This window comes from Sinohyriopsis cumingii, chromosome 12, assembly GCF_028554795.1.
Source record: "Sinohyriopsis cumingii isolate HCF-2022 chromosome 12, ASM2855479v2, whole genome shotgun sequence".
Lineage (NCBI taxonomy): Eukaryota > Metazoa > Mollusca > Bivalvia > Unionida > Unionidae > Sinohyriopsis > Sinohyriopsis cumingii.
In genome coordinates this window covers 34,249,512-34,265,853 of record NC_142972.1, presented here as the reverse complement: position 1 = coordinate 34,265,853, position 16,342 = coordinate 34,249,512, and the positions used below count along the sequence as shown (strand labels likewise).

The 16,342-nt window shown below is 32.3% G+C and overlaps 1 protein-coding gene and 1 long non-coding RNA gene across 2 annotated transcripts; both read left to right on the top strand.

The window, feature by feature from the left end:
* Positions 1 to 250: 250 nt before the first annotated feature.
* Positions 251 to 9,256, top strand: LOC149786231 (uncharacterized). Its single transcript, XM_089975910.1, has 6 exons — positions 251 to 280; positions 6,607 to 6,842; positions 7,192 to 7,373; positions 7,601 to 7,704; positions 8,422 to 8,690; positions 9,088 to 9,256. Exons 1-6 carry the CDS (start codon positions 251 to 253, stop codon positions 9,254 to 9,256), a joined length of 990 nt encoding a protein of 329 aa, XP_089832036.1.
* Positions 9,257 to 10,227: 971 nt separating this feature from the next.
* LOC149786230 (uncharacterized) lies at positions 10,228 to 13,746 on the top strand. The gene is made up of 4 exons (XR_016425190.1): positions 10,228 to 10,317; positions 12,244 to 12,357; positions 12,675 to 12,788; positions 13,630 to 13,746. It is a non-coding gene; the product is annotated as an uncharacterized LOC149786230 (long non-coding RNA).
* Positions 13,747 to 16,342: the final 2,596 nt, after the last annotated feature.

Sequence of the window (16,342 nt, the reverse complement as noted above, 5' to 3'; positions counted from 1 at the left end):
TGTCTTCTCATTAGACGAGACTATCAAAATGCGTTCAGTAAATTCAGTACTTTCAGCAGTTTTATTTTTAAAATGAGAAATTCCTGTGTATGTCAGCGTGATCTCTATAAGATGTAATACTTTATAAAAACGTATGAGTATGAATTTTAATAACAGTATTAGAAATGTATTTCTTTGATTTGAGAAGAATGTACATATAGTAGCTTACCAATATCGCCTTGCAAAGTATTATACAAAATTGCTTTCCAAAATGCCGATTTCTAAAGGATGCCATTCTCAGGTAATGACCAAAAACTGGCATAATCATTTTTAATTTTAGGTTTGTTTTCCCAAATAAGTTACGTAACATAACTACTCGAGTCTTTCGAAATTTAGTTTAGACAATAAAGGTGGAAAGTCGTTACTTCGGTAAATTGGACATATTGGATAATTGTATGGATTATATGCTGTTAAATTTTGTTTGTTGTGAGTTCGTTCTTTAGGGATAATGTTAGCATTGTCGCATATAGCATTTTAAACTTCCCTAGATACTGCGATCCTTAGGTTTGATGTGATGCTTCTGTTCTTTTATATTTTAAATCAATACATTGTTTCATTCTCTGTGATGACGCTTTCTTCCTTGTCAATGACTAAGAGCTATCGATCACTCGAGATGCTTGCACCAAAATCACTTTTCAATCCCGATCAAGTATAATCATCAGATTGTCCAAGGAACAAACACTATGTTAGAATTACCCAATCTATGTAGAGAATTGCAGATCAAAAGAAGGTCTCCGATAGCTACTTTATGGAATACATGTTTCCTGCTTGGTGTATTATAAGTGAGACCTTCCAGGTGTTGATTACTGCAGTTATGTTACCGCCCATTTGTTCTGAGTCATTTCAAAGAGAGTTCAGTCTATTTGTAAGTTCTTCCTGCTCACTCTATGTCTATATTTAAGATATGTCATCCACTAAATCTGCACCCTTATAATTTGAAGTGATTTCTATTTCAAATCAGGAAAGTGCTTCAAGGTGTTTATAGAAGTCACGTTATCTTGAAACTTGATTTAGTTTTGATTTACAAATCAGGAAGTACAACAAATACTGATCATAGTGATTCAATAAACATAAAACTATCAAACTAAATTAAAAACTGAGTTCGATTACCGTTCATTTTATCAGTCAAAAACTATAGAACGAAATATATTAAACAAACTGTATAAATCACGCACGCATTCTTTTTGGGGTATTAGGAAGAGGAATGACATCATTTCAAGTATATTCAGCTGCATGACCATCAGCACGCGAGTGCGATTATTTTGGAATGTAGTTTTTCAGACATCAATCACTGCTTTGTATTATAACTTTAGAAGCTATTAAAAGCGTTTTTCACACGTCTATAGGGATTGGTCCTTATGGTTGCAAAAACGGAACATTAGGAAGAAAATGTTAAAAAATATTGCCACTTTGCACTCGCATCGTGGTGGTACTTGCGACGCAATGGTCTGCTTCCACTGCCACAGTTTGAAGTTAATACAGGCTTTGAATCGATTTAAGTAATATATTTCTTTTTAAAACCCACATGCCAATACGTAAAGTATATGCCTACGAATGTGTCACATTATCACTACGATGGATCAAAAGTTGAATAAGTAACCAGGCATGCCGGTATACATATCCGTGCAGGGTACTGGACGGTCTGCTAGACCGGCATACATATGGCGGCAGGATGGTATATGTGGTGGTTGGCTTTAAATCTCCCCTCAGGAATGTAAAGAGAAACTGTAGGACCGGTCAAACTGATTCATGTTTAGGCCCACTTACCAACGAACGTCATGCCGGTATGCAGCACTAGACAATATAAGCAGTTGGCCAGACGGTTTGACTGGCTGTTGGACAGTCGTAGAAGATTCGTATTGCATGAATGGATGGTTATATAAAGATCTAGGATACCTACATTATGGGAACATTAGCTCCAGAACATCTGACAAGTATTATCCCAAGTAAAGTAACTGCATGGTCGCTTCCAGTACAGGAGATGCATTTGTAATTCTATAAGCGTTCGAGGAGATGCAGTGGCTGCAACTCCACAATCATGGCTTCCTCCTCCGTTATCGTCACAGTAGTAATAGTACTCGTAATGCTTTACGGAATAGATGGTAGTGGCAGGAACATTACGACGTTCTATATTAAACTAACAATCGATGCCGTGAAGGAACAAGATGCCTAACTCTGCCAAACATTGCACTAGCATTTTATACTTTTCCACAACAGAGTGGACGAGAGGTCTTTTGAACATAATGCTAAACACTGCAGTTTAAAGATGATGAACACTTCAAGCAAGCAAACCAACGTCTTATGAGTATCTTCGTTGGTTGGAAAGTTGTATGATTTATTGTATTTTGGAACCATTGTTTAATTTAACTGAAGGCATCGACAATAGCACAACCAAATACATTCATTAATGGAACAATTTTTCCTTATAAATGTCTTGAGAGAGAACTAAACCTCTTTAGAGGCCGTTTTAAAGAATAAAGCGAGATGTTTGAAAGGTCGTTACAAACTGAACATGATAACATTTCAACATATACAGAAGTCTTCTTCAGAATTAGACTATAAAGCTTCAAACAGTTTCCAACATTGTATCATGATATATATAAATTATATGTAATTTGTAAAGTCACAGTAATACCATACCTTGACGTACCTCTCAATTGTATGATATCTGCTGGCCGCTAGTGGAAATCACGCGAAATCTTCTAACAGTCAATTAATTTTCTTTGCAGTGGATAGGGCGACAAATGTTAAATGCCATTTAAGACCGATGGTTAAAAATGTCGCACAGTCAATCTTTTTTGCCATGTACTTTGGCCCATATAGATGAAGACTAATTAACTTAATCATTCAACCTGTAGATTATATCTTGAGACAAATCTGAGACGTTTGTAAGGCACAAACTATTTTCCTTAAAGAATAGTGTGAATAGTTGGCATTATTTTATGTGTGGTATATTCAAGGACGATGACATCATTCTTACAAATAATGAAATTAAGTAAAATTTAATTTTCTCGATATTAATGTTGTAGAATTTTAAGCAGTGTTTGATGAAATAACAAGAACGTATAAAAATCCAGTTAGAAGTACTAGAAAATCTGAATATCAACTACATAAAAATATAAAATGTTTCACGAATCCAAACAATATTGTAAAAACAATGTTTTATTTTTATGCAGAAGAAATGGAATTAGTCCCACAATAAGAAGATGGGAGACCTGGCATTGAATTATGAATAATTATTAAATTATTTTTATTTTCGCTACTATTTCTGTGCGTTAGCACAACCTGCATATAAAATGTTGTTAATCTATTAAATTTCAGTTGTGACCCAGCCATTTACTACTGTATACCCTGTAATTATTTGCATAAATAAAATATGTTTTGTTTGTCTTTTGATATGTTTCTGAAATTGTAATTGCAATTTGGAAACATATGATACTCTGTTTCCAATTTTATTTTGCTTTTAAATTTGTATTGTCATTTAATGATTTCACCCCATAAAATTAGCAATTTTGTCCATTTTGTTTGTTCAAATATTAATGAAGTTTGATTAAAAATGAACTTGTAATGTGCATTGTGAAAACAATATCCCTTCCATCACTTGAACTGTGTTTCAAATATATGTTTTCTTATGTTGAGTTAGGAAAGAATATTAGGTTTCTAATATTGTCATGCGAAAAAACTCACAAAAAACAACAGAACATTTTCGGTAAACACCGTAAATAACCTTTAAAGAACAAACTATTTGAATATGTTATGTACATTAGCGACGTTTGACATTTGAGCACAAAATGAAAAAAAATATTTTTCTGAGTGAATGACATATACATTTCATCGAGTACGTTTGTAATGTTTTGTACAACTTTTGTCATTATTACACGGCTGTTGTAAAATAACAGTTTGAATGTCAAGGCATTGTGCATTTGTATAACGAAAAGAACGACATAAGTCCAATTAGGTCATTCCAAGGTAATGTCATTTGTTATGAAACGCACGCCATGTGAATATAGAAACAACAGCGAGTTGAGACTGATTTTAAATCGACAAACTGATATGTAAATAGTATCCGTCGTTGTGACGTGTGTGCACAAATTCCCCGTTTGTACTGAATTATTGATTAGTCAGCGATAAGTTTTATATATGTTCTAAACGAAGACACTTATAAATGCAAACAATTTTTGTCTATTTAGCACGTGATTTGTGTTAGATTTTGTGTTCTTAGCTTGAGTGCGGCAATTTGATTTTATGAACATGCGTTTATAAAGCCTTTATCGTTTTTTTACCACGATTGCAGCCCATTAGTTAAAAGAAGCAGAGATCTTTGTGCGGCAAATTTAATGCAATAATATCTTCATTCAGTAAGTGGCACACTGAGGCGATCAGTATTTCACGAAAATCGTACAGAAGAGTATGAGTGGGGTTTACTATTTTTTCTGTTTTCTATTATCATTTGCTGAATGATAGGCAGATAATTCTTTCGTCAAATTGTTTTGCATAAATAACACAACATTTATACGGCTTTAAATGTTGAATTGAGAGAAAACTCTATTGACAGACGTTACTAAATTCTGTATTTTGACATTAATGAGTAAAATGCCTACCTACTCAGCTTGTTTCACTAGTAGATATATTAACTTGCTTGATTTAAACATATGTGAATCAGTTGTGCATTCTTCAATAGCACATTTGTATGTATATAGCAAATGCTGTTAAAAGTAGGCGAATATAGGGGATGATATAACGATATGATACTGAAGTTGCTTTATAGTGAAATTTACCTTAGTGTTCGAGTCCCACAACTTTGTGATAGTGATTTCTCTTAGGATGTAATTTCGTCATATTAAATAATATCTCTCGGTTCAAGAGAGAAATACAATTTGAAATTTCCTGATTTAATATCCTCAAAACAAAAGATTGAATTATTTAAAAGGCGTTTAAATGCACAGATGTCTTCATCAGGGATATTTTACCTTATGACATCATGTCACGTACAGCTCTTGTAATGAAAATACTTCAGTATCAAATACTCTGCAGTGGACTAATTAGAAAACTTTATATTGCTATTTCTTTATTTGTCTTAAAATGAAAGTTAATTTTCTTTCTTTAATTTATACCAATGTAATTCTGCAGTTCAATATCATATCGTCTGACCTATCGTCACATTCTATTATTTAAGGATATATATTTCCGGCTAGATCAGTTTATATTTAGTAATAATTTATCACACGAGTAAGGTAAGCAAAATATCTATTAGTTATCAGAAGCGAGCAGGAAGTGGTTTTCGATCCAATGAAAACTCAGCTTATTCTTTTTTTTTTTTTAAAGTGTCTGATATATATATATATAAATGTAATACAGAGGGTATTCTGAACAATTTTTCAAGTTTGGTTCACGATAGCATATCCAGTAGAGATGTACATAAAGTACATATTAATTTTGGTGGCCATTCTGACCACTTGCTCAGGATCTCATTTTAGGGGAGCATTATTTTCATGGAGACCTACCGGTAATCTTAATGAGGTATGTGATATTTAATTTTGTCAACGATATATCATTCTCACACAGACAAAAATAGCAGGCTTCACTTATCAGGTGAAACCTAGTTTATTATTCTAAAATATTCACAACCTTACCGAATGTCTGCTTTTAAAGACGCAATCTAAAATGATTCCATTGCATATATTAAATTATTAACTCTGAGCAATTGTTAATTATTAAAAAAATATTATTAATCCACCTTTTTGGGCAACAAAATGTATAACACTTATTTCTTTCACTCATCATACTTTTAAGCGAGCGGGCATCATGTGTCATGAATAGGGGCAAACAAATTTATTGTCACTTATTGTAATAATTGTTTAATTTCATGGCGCACGATAATGAACGTCATAACTAGAGGACGAAAGACAAGATCCTTGGATAAAAAAGGGATTTGCGAACAAATGCACTGTTGTGACAAAGTTCCACATCTGTTTGCCCATCTTCATATTAATGTGCACAAAAATAAATATTAAAGGGTTGGTCGTGCAAATATTGATATTTTTCGGAACCTTTTTACGAGATGAGGTCAATGTTGTGGAGCGGAACGACTTATTAAGGAACTCAGAAAGAAGTCAATACCGCTCATACACTTAAATAATACTAAAATTTGTAATCGACGATGTTGAAAGCTCACTTGAAATGTAAGCATGTCATCTCTGTCGCTATATAAAGAAAAGACAAGTTCTAGCAGATTTTGTTTTATTAACGTCATAGACGATATGAAAACTGATTTAATAAATCTTTTTCCCTGGATGCCCCGGAATTATCCTTACGTAACTTATACAATTGCTTAGAGCATTTTGTTCAAAATTTAAGCAATTATATACCTGTTTATTATGAATGACCTTGATGGCAGGTTAGATTGAACATTGTTACATGTCTTTATTGTTACAAATAAGTGATTATTGGGAAAGTGTACTTCAAAATAATTTGGAATGCTATTGAATTGCCTAAACCAGTAATTCAAACAATTGGTTTTCGATAATTATGTTTCTATGTGCTTATTATGCTGACTTCATTTTTTAGATTGAGATTTCCTACAGAGTAAGTTGGACCAGATCCAGTAGTTTCTGTAACCAAACCACCATTTCATCGGGGCAGCTCCTCTCATCTGGATCTCTCAGCTGTTTTGTCAACTGCATTGGAACAATTGGCAGTTTAGATTATTACTGTACGGACTACAGTGTGACAGAAGATTGGACAACCGGAAGAGGGAGTCTTGTATATAAGTTTCCGTCCAGCAGTTCATACTACGAGTTTGGGTGATTATATAATATTTATTGCACACCGTTAACAGAATCAATGCATTTATCTAACACGTGTACTTGCACTGGAATATTTATAATACAGATTGTAGGAAACAATATCCTCTGTTGCAAAGAAGTAATCACGTAATGATCGCATACAAATAAGTTAACATTGTGTCTCGAGTATTATTAATTAATCATACATGAATTATATATTACTTAGGTAAAGAACGTTCTAATGAAAAATGAAAACGACGAATTGCAAAGATGCCATTTAATCTCTTTTATTTGTTTCTCGGAATTGTTATAGTACGTTGAGCTGTTTTTCTTAAGATAAATTCCTGATACAATGTATCTCATTTAGATTTACAGGTGGAGACTGGATATCACTAGTTCATGCTGGATCCACCGGTGGCTGGGAAATAAGAGTAAAGGCAAATTTAGCACCTCGTTCTGATAATGGGCGAGTGAATACTGCTCCCCAAATCGACCTTTCTCCTATTGTGAGGCTGATACATGGATGCCAGCATAAAATAAGGATACCAGGTACCTCTGTCTGCCTAGCTTCCCAGAAAGCATTGACGTATAAGTTAATCTAAAGTGTTTTCATTGTATATATGTCTGTCTTTATTTACGTATATGTATATAATTATTCATGCTTCTATACGATGCTAAGTCAGAGTATCACGTTTTGAAATAATAAAAAAGAAGCTACACTGTGTGCAATAAACTATATTTAATTACACATTATTATCTTTGTCGTCTCACGACAGTTTCAGATCCAGATGGTGACCAGGTTCGATGCAGGTGGGCAGAGAGTACGCTGAATGAATGTGCCAGTATATGTAAGGCATTCATTGGAGCTGTACTAGATGAGGTAATTCCAATTTGACTAAAACTATGATTACCTCAAAATAAACTATTGTATGAGTTTACATTGCCTTCATAATCCGAATCATATGTTGTACATGTATTTCAAGACTCGTTTCTGTAAACTTTCTGAGTCGCATAAATAACACAACTTCTGCACAAGGGTGTGGATATGTGTCGACGATCATGAAAATATGGACTGCTAACAGTAAGGTATAACATTTGATCTTTTATCCAAATTCTTAGATGACGTTTGTGGTATGGTGGCTACGCAAATATATTATATGGTATAATTATTATATCATTCCACTAAATCTTTCATATTATTTTCATACGAATGCAGGTATGGTTTTAATATAATACAACCTAATCATATAGATACAGCATAAGTTTTACGGAAATATTGTGGAATTTGTTGTGACATTATGCAATGATGAAAGAGTTCCATGTATATTATATTTATGGTCTTTTCACAAATGATTCCGAATGTCGGAAATAAGTTAGGAGTTTTACGGTAGAAATTATCTTCCCCGTTGTATACCGGTCATATGAAGTGAGCAATTTGTGAAAATAACCTCAACAACAACAATGATATCTTTCTACAAAATATCGCTCAAAAGTATTTAATTTTGCAGGCATTCTTACATCAGCATGCTATCCTATAAATTGTGGAAATATTTCTTTGACAATTTTTTTAAATCACATGCATTTGTTTCAAATCTAGACTACGTGCACACTGACGTATAATGCCGTTGGTTCCAGTGGTTACTACGGAGTGGCAATACAGGTGGAAGACTTTACAGCTGGATCGACAGCACCGTTAAGTAGTGTACCGATCCAGTTCCTTATATACGTTTACAGCAGTACATTAAGATGCGACCAAGTCCCAGAATTTCTTCCTCCAACAAGACCAGATCGTGATATAGTGACTGTAAACCCAAGCGGTACATTTACCGATCGAATAGTCGCACGAAGCAGAGCTCCATACACAGAGTAATATTTAGTTTCCAAATATTCATTCATATTAAATTGTGCTTATACATGAACGACTATTTTCACACTTACAAGGACTCATTTCACGGGAAACATTTTTTACATATAACCTACTAAATAACTTTGAACTTAAACAATGTTGCATGGAAATAAATTTCAAAAACAATAACATTGCCGTCTCATCCAGATGCTATTGTATTCGTACTCACTTGATTAACGTTCTTTTAAAAATGCTAAGGATCGTATGCTGCCTGTTTGATTCTTTACATACATCTTGTCAAATAAAATTGTATAAGAGCAATGTTGTCTTCAAAGGCATGAAATATTGCTAAAAGGAAATACAGTTATTTCCGTTAGCGTGCCGTACTTGAATGGGATTTCGCCTTTAATTCTTCAGCATCAGTGAGATAACGACCTTGTCTCCGTCCGGATTTTCCAAGTCCGTCCTGACACCTTTTCCCAGTGTACCCGGAGCTTGGTATATTGATGTGATCTGGAATCCTCCACTGAAGTTCTCAAACCAGACCTATGTATTTTGTTTCTCGGCCACTGATAAATCTGGGTAAGTTAGAAATGAATAACAGATTAAGACGTTTAACATCCTACATACTTTTTCCTTGTAAAAACACTTTTGATTATTTATCTAATAAATTGTCGTCCTTTTGAATATTGAAAACATTTCAGATAATAATTTTGTTAGCTAAAACGAAGATGACCAAACATTTTAAGTATCGCTTAATGTGAAAAACAATGTATAATCATTTTCTCAGTTCTAAGGTCTTTTTTGTTCACTGTTGCACACATATTGATTCCGAACTAATGTTGAGTATCTTGATTATTACGAGTATCATCGTTTGTCGCTTTTTCATCATGTTCATCATCGTTCCCCCTTTTCCTTGTTATCATAATTAATTAATTAATTAATTAATTAATTAATTAATTAATTAATTATTATTATTATTATTATTATTATTATTATTATTATTATTATTATTATTTCTAAACAGCTTAACGGGTGAACAGAGATGTGTGAACATTTTCGTGAAAGGAGGTATTTGCATAATTTTTATATTATATCTATCTTACATATCTAAATTTGGTTTCAAAGGATTGTATAAAAACGATGCGCGGCAGGCTGTGATAATATGTTCAGTAGGTATCAAAAGCATACAATGTATGTTAAAATATCGTAAACCAAACAAACATGCAATTTGAATAGCTGAATTGAAAATATATGTCACATTTTAGTCCAAAAGAAATTAAATGAGAGCACAATTTCAGCAATCCACTTTGAAAAGGAAATTTTTGTACGCAAGGAATATAAGATTTTAACAATGATTTTTAATGATAATGCATTCTTTCTCTGTTTTTTTTGGTTGTTATTTTGCATTTCTCTGAAACGTTGATTACCGTTATTCAATTGTATTTTCACTAATTCCTTTTGGTGAAGATATTTAACCTGATATGGTACAGAAGTTTATTGTTTACTGTTTGATGACCAATTTCAGATGTCAATGAATGTGACAGTTTTCCATGTCAAAATGGTGGCACTTGCACGAATACACTTGGGTCTTATCTTACTCCTGCAATTGTCCAACTGGTTGGACCGGAAAGAACTGTTCGGATGGTAACATGGAACACAAACATAATTACGATATAATTCTCGGAATCTGAGCATTGAATGATTTTTATTTTTCACTAGGTTTTGTACATTTCAATTTGCGTTCATATTTTCACACTCGAATATAGGACAGGATACACTTTTTCATTGTTCTTCTTGGATTATTCTTTATTTCCACAGCCAGAAAATACAAAATTATAAAACACAGATAAAACACAGACTTTGCATTTAATAGTTATATAGGCATTAGATAAAGCAAATTGTATTGTAAGAACGATGCGAACAATAGTTGTTTTTCTTTGCATATGGGGAAATGGTCAACAGAACATCGTATTATGATATGATTTTTAAATGCACGAACTGTATAATTTGATCATGAATAATTTATTACTGTTCATAACAGCTGTAGGTCACTCAGTTATATTTCAATTATTTATCATTTGGTAAATGTTTTCCGTGGTAAAGAAAAGAAAAGGTATATATATATATATATTCAACATCAATAGCCTATATTGATGACCATATTGTTTTTAGTGTAGATTTATATTTTATGATTTTCGTCATAATTCTTGTGCCTTTCGTACGTACATTTAAATGAAGAGTCTTAGTGTTTCTAATTAATGTCTTTACTCTCTTTGTTTAAACACACATGAATCATTTCTTTATTAATTATTAACTAGATGCATTAATTACACATTGCGTTTAAGGTAAAGGAAATCTTCACCCGAATTTCGCTATAAATTATATATAAGAATTTATTTAAATCATTGTTATGTTCCATTAATCCTGCTTCAAGTGTATACGAGATTTCTACAGATCATGTGTTGCACAATCAACCCCTGGAATATTTTTCAGGATACTTATGATCTATTTTGTTGTTGTTTTCTTTGGTCTTTTGGGGGTGGATGGGTGGTGTGGCGATTGGAAGATTTCCTGTTATCTTTAGCCTATTTCTTCAACAATATTCTTTGTTAATTAAACTGAAGTTTTAGCCCATTGGAATGTGGCATGATACTTTTTCATTTTATGATTCTTTATGGTAGAACTAGTATTGAAATTTATAGATCAGTTTAAACATTTATAAATAATGTTGAAATCTCGTAAATGAATGCGAATCCCTTAAATTAAGTTGAACCAATTATTTTACTAGGTTTTGGAATGTTTGCGACATGCAATTACAAAATATTAATTTGGGTGATTACGTGTCATGCTTCTGTAATTTCTGTTTATTACTAGTCCAATTGTTATTATTATTGCATGCTGAATGTTGTTGTAAGAACCAGTCTAGCACTGTTTCAAGAAAATCTGAAAGCTAATATACAACTTTGGTATAATCTGAGAATATCAACGAACCTCATATGAGTTTTATACGTCTAAGCTCTTTCGCACCAAACGACGTTTTTAATTAATCAGATTTGTATTGCTTTCAGTTACCTTCCCACGCCCCCATCCAAATGATACAATTTCGTAATATTATTCTGCCTGTCTTTAAGGTAACGTGAACAAAAGGATATTATTTCTTACTCATATTTTAAAGCAAATGGAATAAATATGAATTAAAACCTGCTAATCGTAGGGATATAGTTTTATTTTTCTTAATGTCGAAATTTATCAGTGATATCTACATATGCGTTAGTTACCGAAATGGTAAAATATATGAACACAAATATGTTCCTTGGATATAAGCTGTGATTAAACAAAAATGCGTATAGAAACTGGTAGTTAGTTTTTATTCATTTTGTACAACAGTAATGTTTACGCCTTATAAGTTATAAATGTGTTATTGGTATCATACAAGAAGACACATTGTTGGTTACACTCAATCAAAACATGTACGTTTTATAAACGCAACAAGTTTGAGAGAATGTTTACATATTTAGATAAGCTTACAAAAAGACTCTAAATTTAAAGATAACTTCCTTTCCGTTACAGACATCAACGAGTGTGATACTTTTCCTTGTAAAAACGGCGGTAACTGCACGAATACGCTTGGGTCATATGTATGCCACTGCCTAATTGGTTTTACCGGTCAAAACTGCACAGTAGGTAATGGAAATGACGAGATAACGTAAACCTTATCCTGGTATTAAATTGTATTATTTACAAACAAAATAATTCCCACATAGTATTTATATAAATACGATTTCTTCAAGTAAAATATTATTTTAATTTAATCTTTACTACTAGATTTGTCTTTTGAAAATAAAACGGCATTGAGTTATAATACGTTTTATATAAATTAGTTTCTGCGTTGGAGGTTTAAGAAGATTGTTTTCGTGTGCTTTCTTCACACATTTGCGATTTCAGTATTTGTATAAAATCTGTAATCGTACCAATTGTGGCCTTCTGAATTCCAATTACAGATATTAACGAGTGTGATTTCTATCCATGTGAAAATGACGGCAATTGTACAAATGAATACGGCTCGTACTTTTGTAACTGCACTATGGGCTGGACTGAAAAGAATTGTTCAGTTGGTGTGTATCTCTCTCTCTCTCTCTCTCTGTGTGTGTCTCTGTCTTCCTTTCGGCCACTATCCCTCTCCCTCTCTCTCTCTCTTTATATATATATATATATATATATATATATATATATATATATATATATATATATATATATATATATATATATATATATATATATATATATATATATATATATATATATATATATATATATATATATATATATATATATATATATATGTATATATATATGTATATATATATGTATATATATATATGTATATATATATATATATGTATATATATATATATATATATATATATATATATATATATATATATATATATATATATATATATATATATATAGAAACTCTCTCCCCTGACTCTTATGATAATTACTCGAAAATGATCATCGTAATTATTTGCTATGTTACTTCGATTATTCTCGTACAAATGTTATAAATGTGTATGATGAATGTTTGTTACAGAGCGTGACTCACAGTGACCACATAAATTGTTTGAAAAGTAGCAGGCATCATCAGCACCATTCGAGAACATCAGCATTACGTGATTTGTTTAATTCTGATTTTGTTGCGCCACGGCCTGCTCTGTATACCTATGTAGCTTCATACATGTGGTTACGAGTTGCGGACTCTAACCATAGAACATCCTCAAACATGTTCTATCTATTTCATGAAAGAATATTCTAGCCGCTTACACGTGTTCTTGTATTGGTATACACTTTCTGAAAAATATTTGAGTACGTTTCTTGTTTTTAAATTGACCTAATGTACGAAAGTTCCTGATGAAACTAGAAATAGCGTTGCATGTCATATTTATTCTATTCCAGATGTAAATGAATGTGATACATCGCCCTGTGAAAATGACGGTACCTGCGTCAATACCGATGGTTCTTACTTCTGCAAATGCTCCGATGGTTGGGACGGGAAACACTGTTCAGAGGATACAAGGAAACTCTATGCTAGTGTTCTTGCCCAAATTTATTGCCATTTACTTTATGTCAACATGTTTCATTTTGGGAAGTAATTCTCAGAAAGCCCGTCGCAGAAATACACAAATTAAGAATGAAAGATTGTGTTTTAGATAGACGCATTTTCTTTAAAATAAAATTGTTTTTTAAGTTATTCCTGATGTACGTGGCACATCGAAATTTTGCTGATAATTTAGAGAAATATTGATGATAAATTGCTGATTTTAATGCATAATATTCAAAACTTTTCTGACATAGAATCAATACTCCAATAGTAGAATTACTATATAATATATCTGTTTGGGTGAAGGAAAAAGAAAACAATTATTTTTCTTTCCTTGAAAGCAATGATTAAATTATAATAACTTACTGCTTATTAATTGAGTACGCTCAATCCATTTTGTGATCGGAATGTCGTTAGGTTTTTGTTATATAGATAAATTAGGTAGCACTATGAAGATAGCTGCAAAAATGTAGCGATTTTCCCCGAAGGCATTCTAAGTACCAAATAAATGATATTTATTTCTACTTAATTATGTGTATCGTAAATGCTGTAAAAGCTGTATGTGTTTCTTATGATCTTGGATAATGATTTTCTGTTACTTGATATGACATATATATTTATGTCTATTTGAATTTTCACGTTTAAAGAAAACTATTAAGTTCATGCATTTCATTTCAGATATTAACGAATGTGAATATACACCTTGTGAACATGGAGACTGCACAAATATGGCTGGTTCATATTCATGCAAATGCCAAATAGGTTGGCGTGGAAAGAATTGCGTGGATGGTATGATAGGCTTGAAGTATATAAAACATCAAATTCTTTTATTCTTATTTAATCACATACTCCATATCCTCCTTCTTTAATCATCGTCAACATAGTCGAAGTAATCACATCCACAGCATCATCTTCTTCCTATCCCCGCTCCTTCTTTGTCTTCATCATCGTTATTCGTCGTCATCAGTTGTCATAGTAATCACAAGCACAATATTGTTCCTTCTCTTTCTCTTCATTTTCTTCACTGTTCTTGTCATCATAATCAGAATCATCGTCAAATTATAACAACTTACTACAAAACTATTTTGCAATACATGTATTACACTCCATTCATACGGCGAAATGAAAAAAGTATTAATTATATAAACCATCCCGGTTTCTTCTTAAACATCTCGACTTCCTTTTCCCTTGCACTGTCATCATCTTCAGGATTTTTTAAATTATAGTCGTACTTAAAAATAAACCATTCCTATAGTTCTTTGCAAGAACGAATACAACGTAAGGGGCAGCAATAAAAAGTATTGGAAAGGTCCTCTTTCCCACATACACCAAATCAACCAAATGAAACTCCATCCACTGCAATCCAATACACGGAAGTCATTAAGATATTTATTTGTTATGCTAAGAGGATCATACTATAAATATTGCGTGGTTATATAATGTTATACGTCCAACTTGAAAAAAATATATTTTCTTGAAAAAAAACGTCTTGAAGCTTTTTCGCTCAATACCTTTTGGATAAACCCACGCTCCAAAAGTGAGCGAAGATAAGTACAACTCGAGATTGTTAGCTACATTATAGATAAATAGCGATGAATAAAAGATTTACCACATGGCCAATCATATGAAACTGTTTGGCCCTACCTAAGAATTGCAGATTTGCACTCTGTCATAATGGATATGCATTACAATGTCATACGATGATAGTGATGGAAATATTTTTTCAGTTCAACTAGAGCTCATACTGCCCCTACTCCTGCTTCTACTAGCGCTTCTAGCTCTACTAATCATCTTGATTGTGAGAAGAAGGAAGAGAAGGTAATCGCTTGTATCATTTGTACGATATATTTCCTTTTTTCAAAACTTCCTTATGAATCTTTTTTTAATTCAAATATGTCCAAATTGTTTTCGTGTGTGTTTATTCTCAGTAATCATTGTAACATAAAATAATGTTGGTCAAGACAATTATATTAGAAAACACTCTTAATTATAGATATGTAATGATGAATCTAAATTGACATAGTTAATGTAGGATTGTAACAAATAGTCATATAAATGTTGTGAATCTATAATTTTGTAATTCGGCTATGCATTATCGTATTAGCCCGTATATACAGAAAGATAAAGTTTATAAAACATGTTGTATGCTTATGGATTATGTTCCTTGCAAAGGGAAACAAATTATATATTCTTCTTTATCCTGCCCTTGTTGAACAATGAGTGGCGTTTTGGGTTAGCGAATTTACGACCGCTAACTCTTAATTATTTACTGTCATATAGCCAAGGTTTGGAAAGGCGGATTTACCGAACAACATATGGTTTATTAATAAATTTGAAAACATAAACCTTCGAGACCGTTTACATTACTGAGTAATGGTGTAATACACACAGTAATCTTCGAGACGGTTTATATGAATGAGTAATATTGTAATACACACTGTACATCTTAGAGACGGTTGGCTTTACTGAGTATTGGTGCAATACACAGTGTACATCTTCTAGACGGTGTGCATTACTGAGTAATGGTGCATTACACACATTTTTTGAGTATATTGAGTATATTTTCGA

Excerpts from the sequence above, each read along its gene's own strand:
- LOC149786231 (XM_089975910.1), top strand. The coding sequence starts at position 251 with ATGCCGATTTCTAAAGGATGCCATTCTCAG. Across the intron at positions 281-6,606 it reads CTAAAGGATGCCATTCTCAG|ATTGAGATTTCCTACAGAGT; the intron begins GTAATGACCAAA and ends TTCATTTTTTAG. Across the intron at positions 6,843-7,191 it reads AGTTCATACTACGAGTTTGG|ATTTACAGGTGGAGACTGGA; the intron begins GTGATTATATAA and ends TATCTCATTTAG.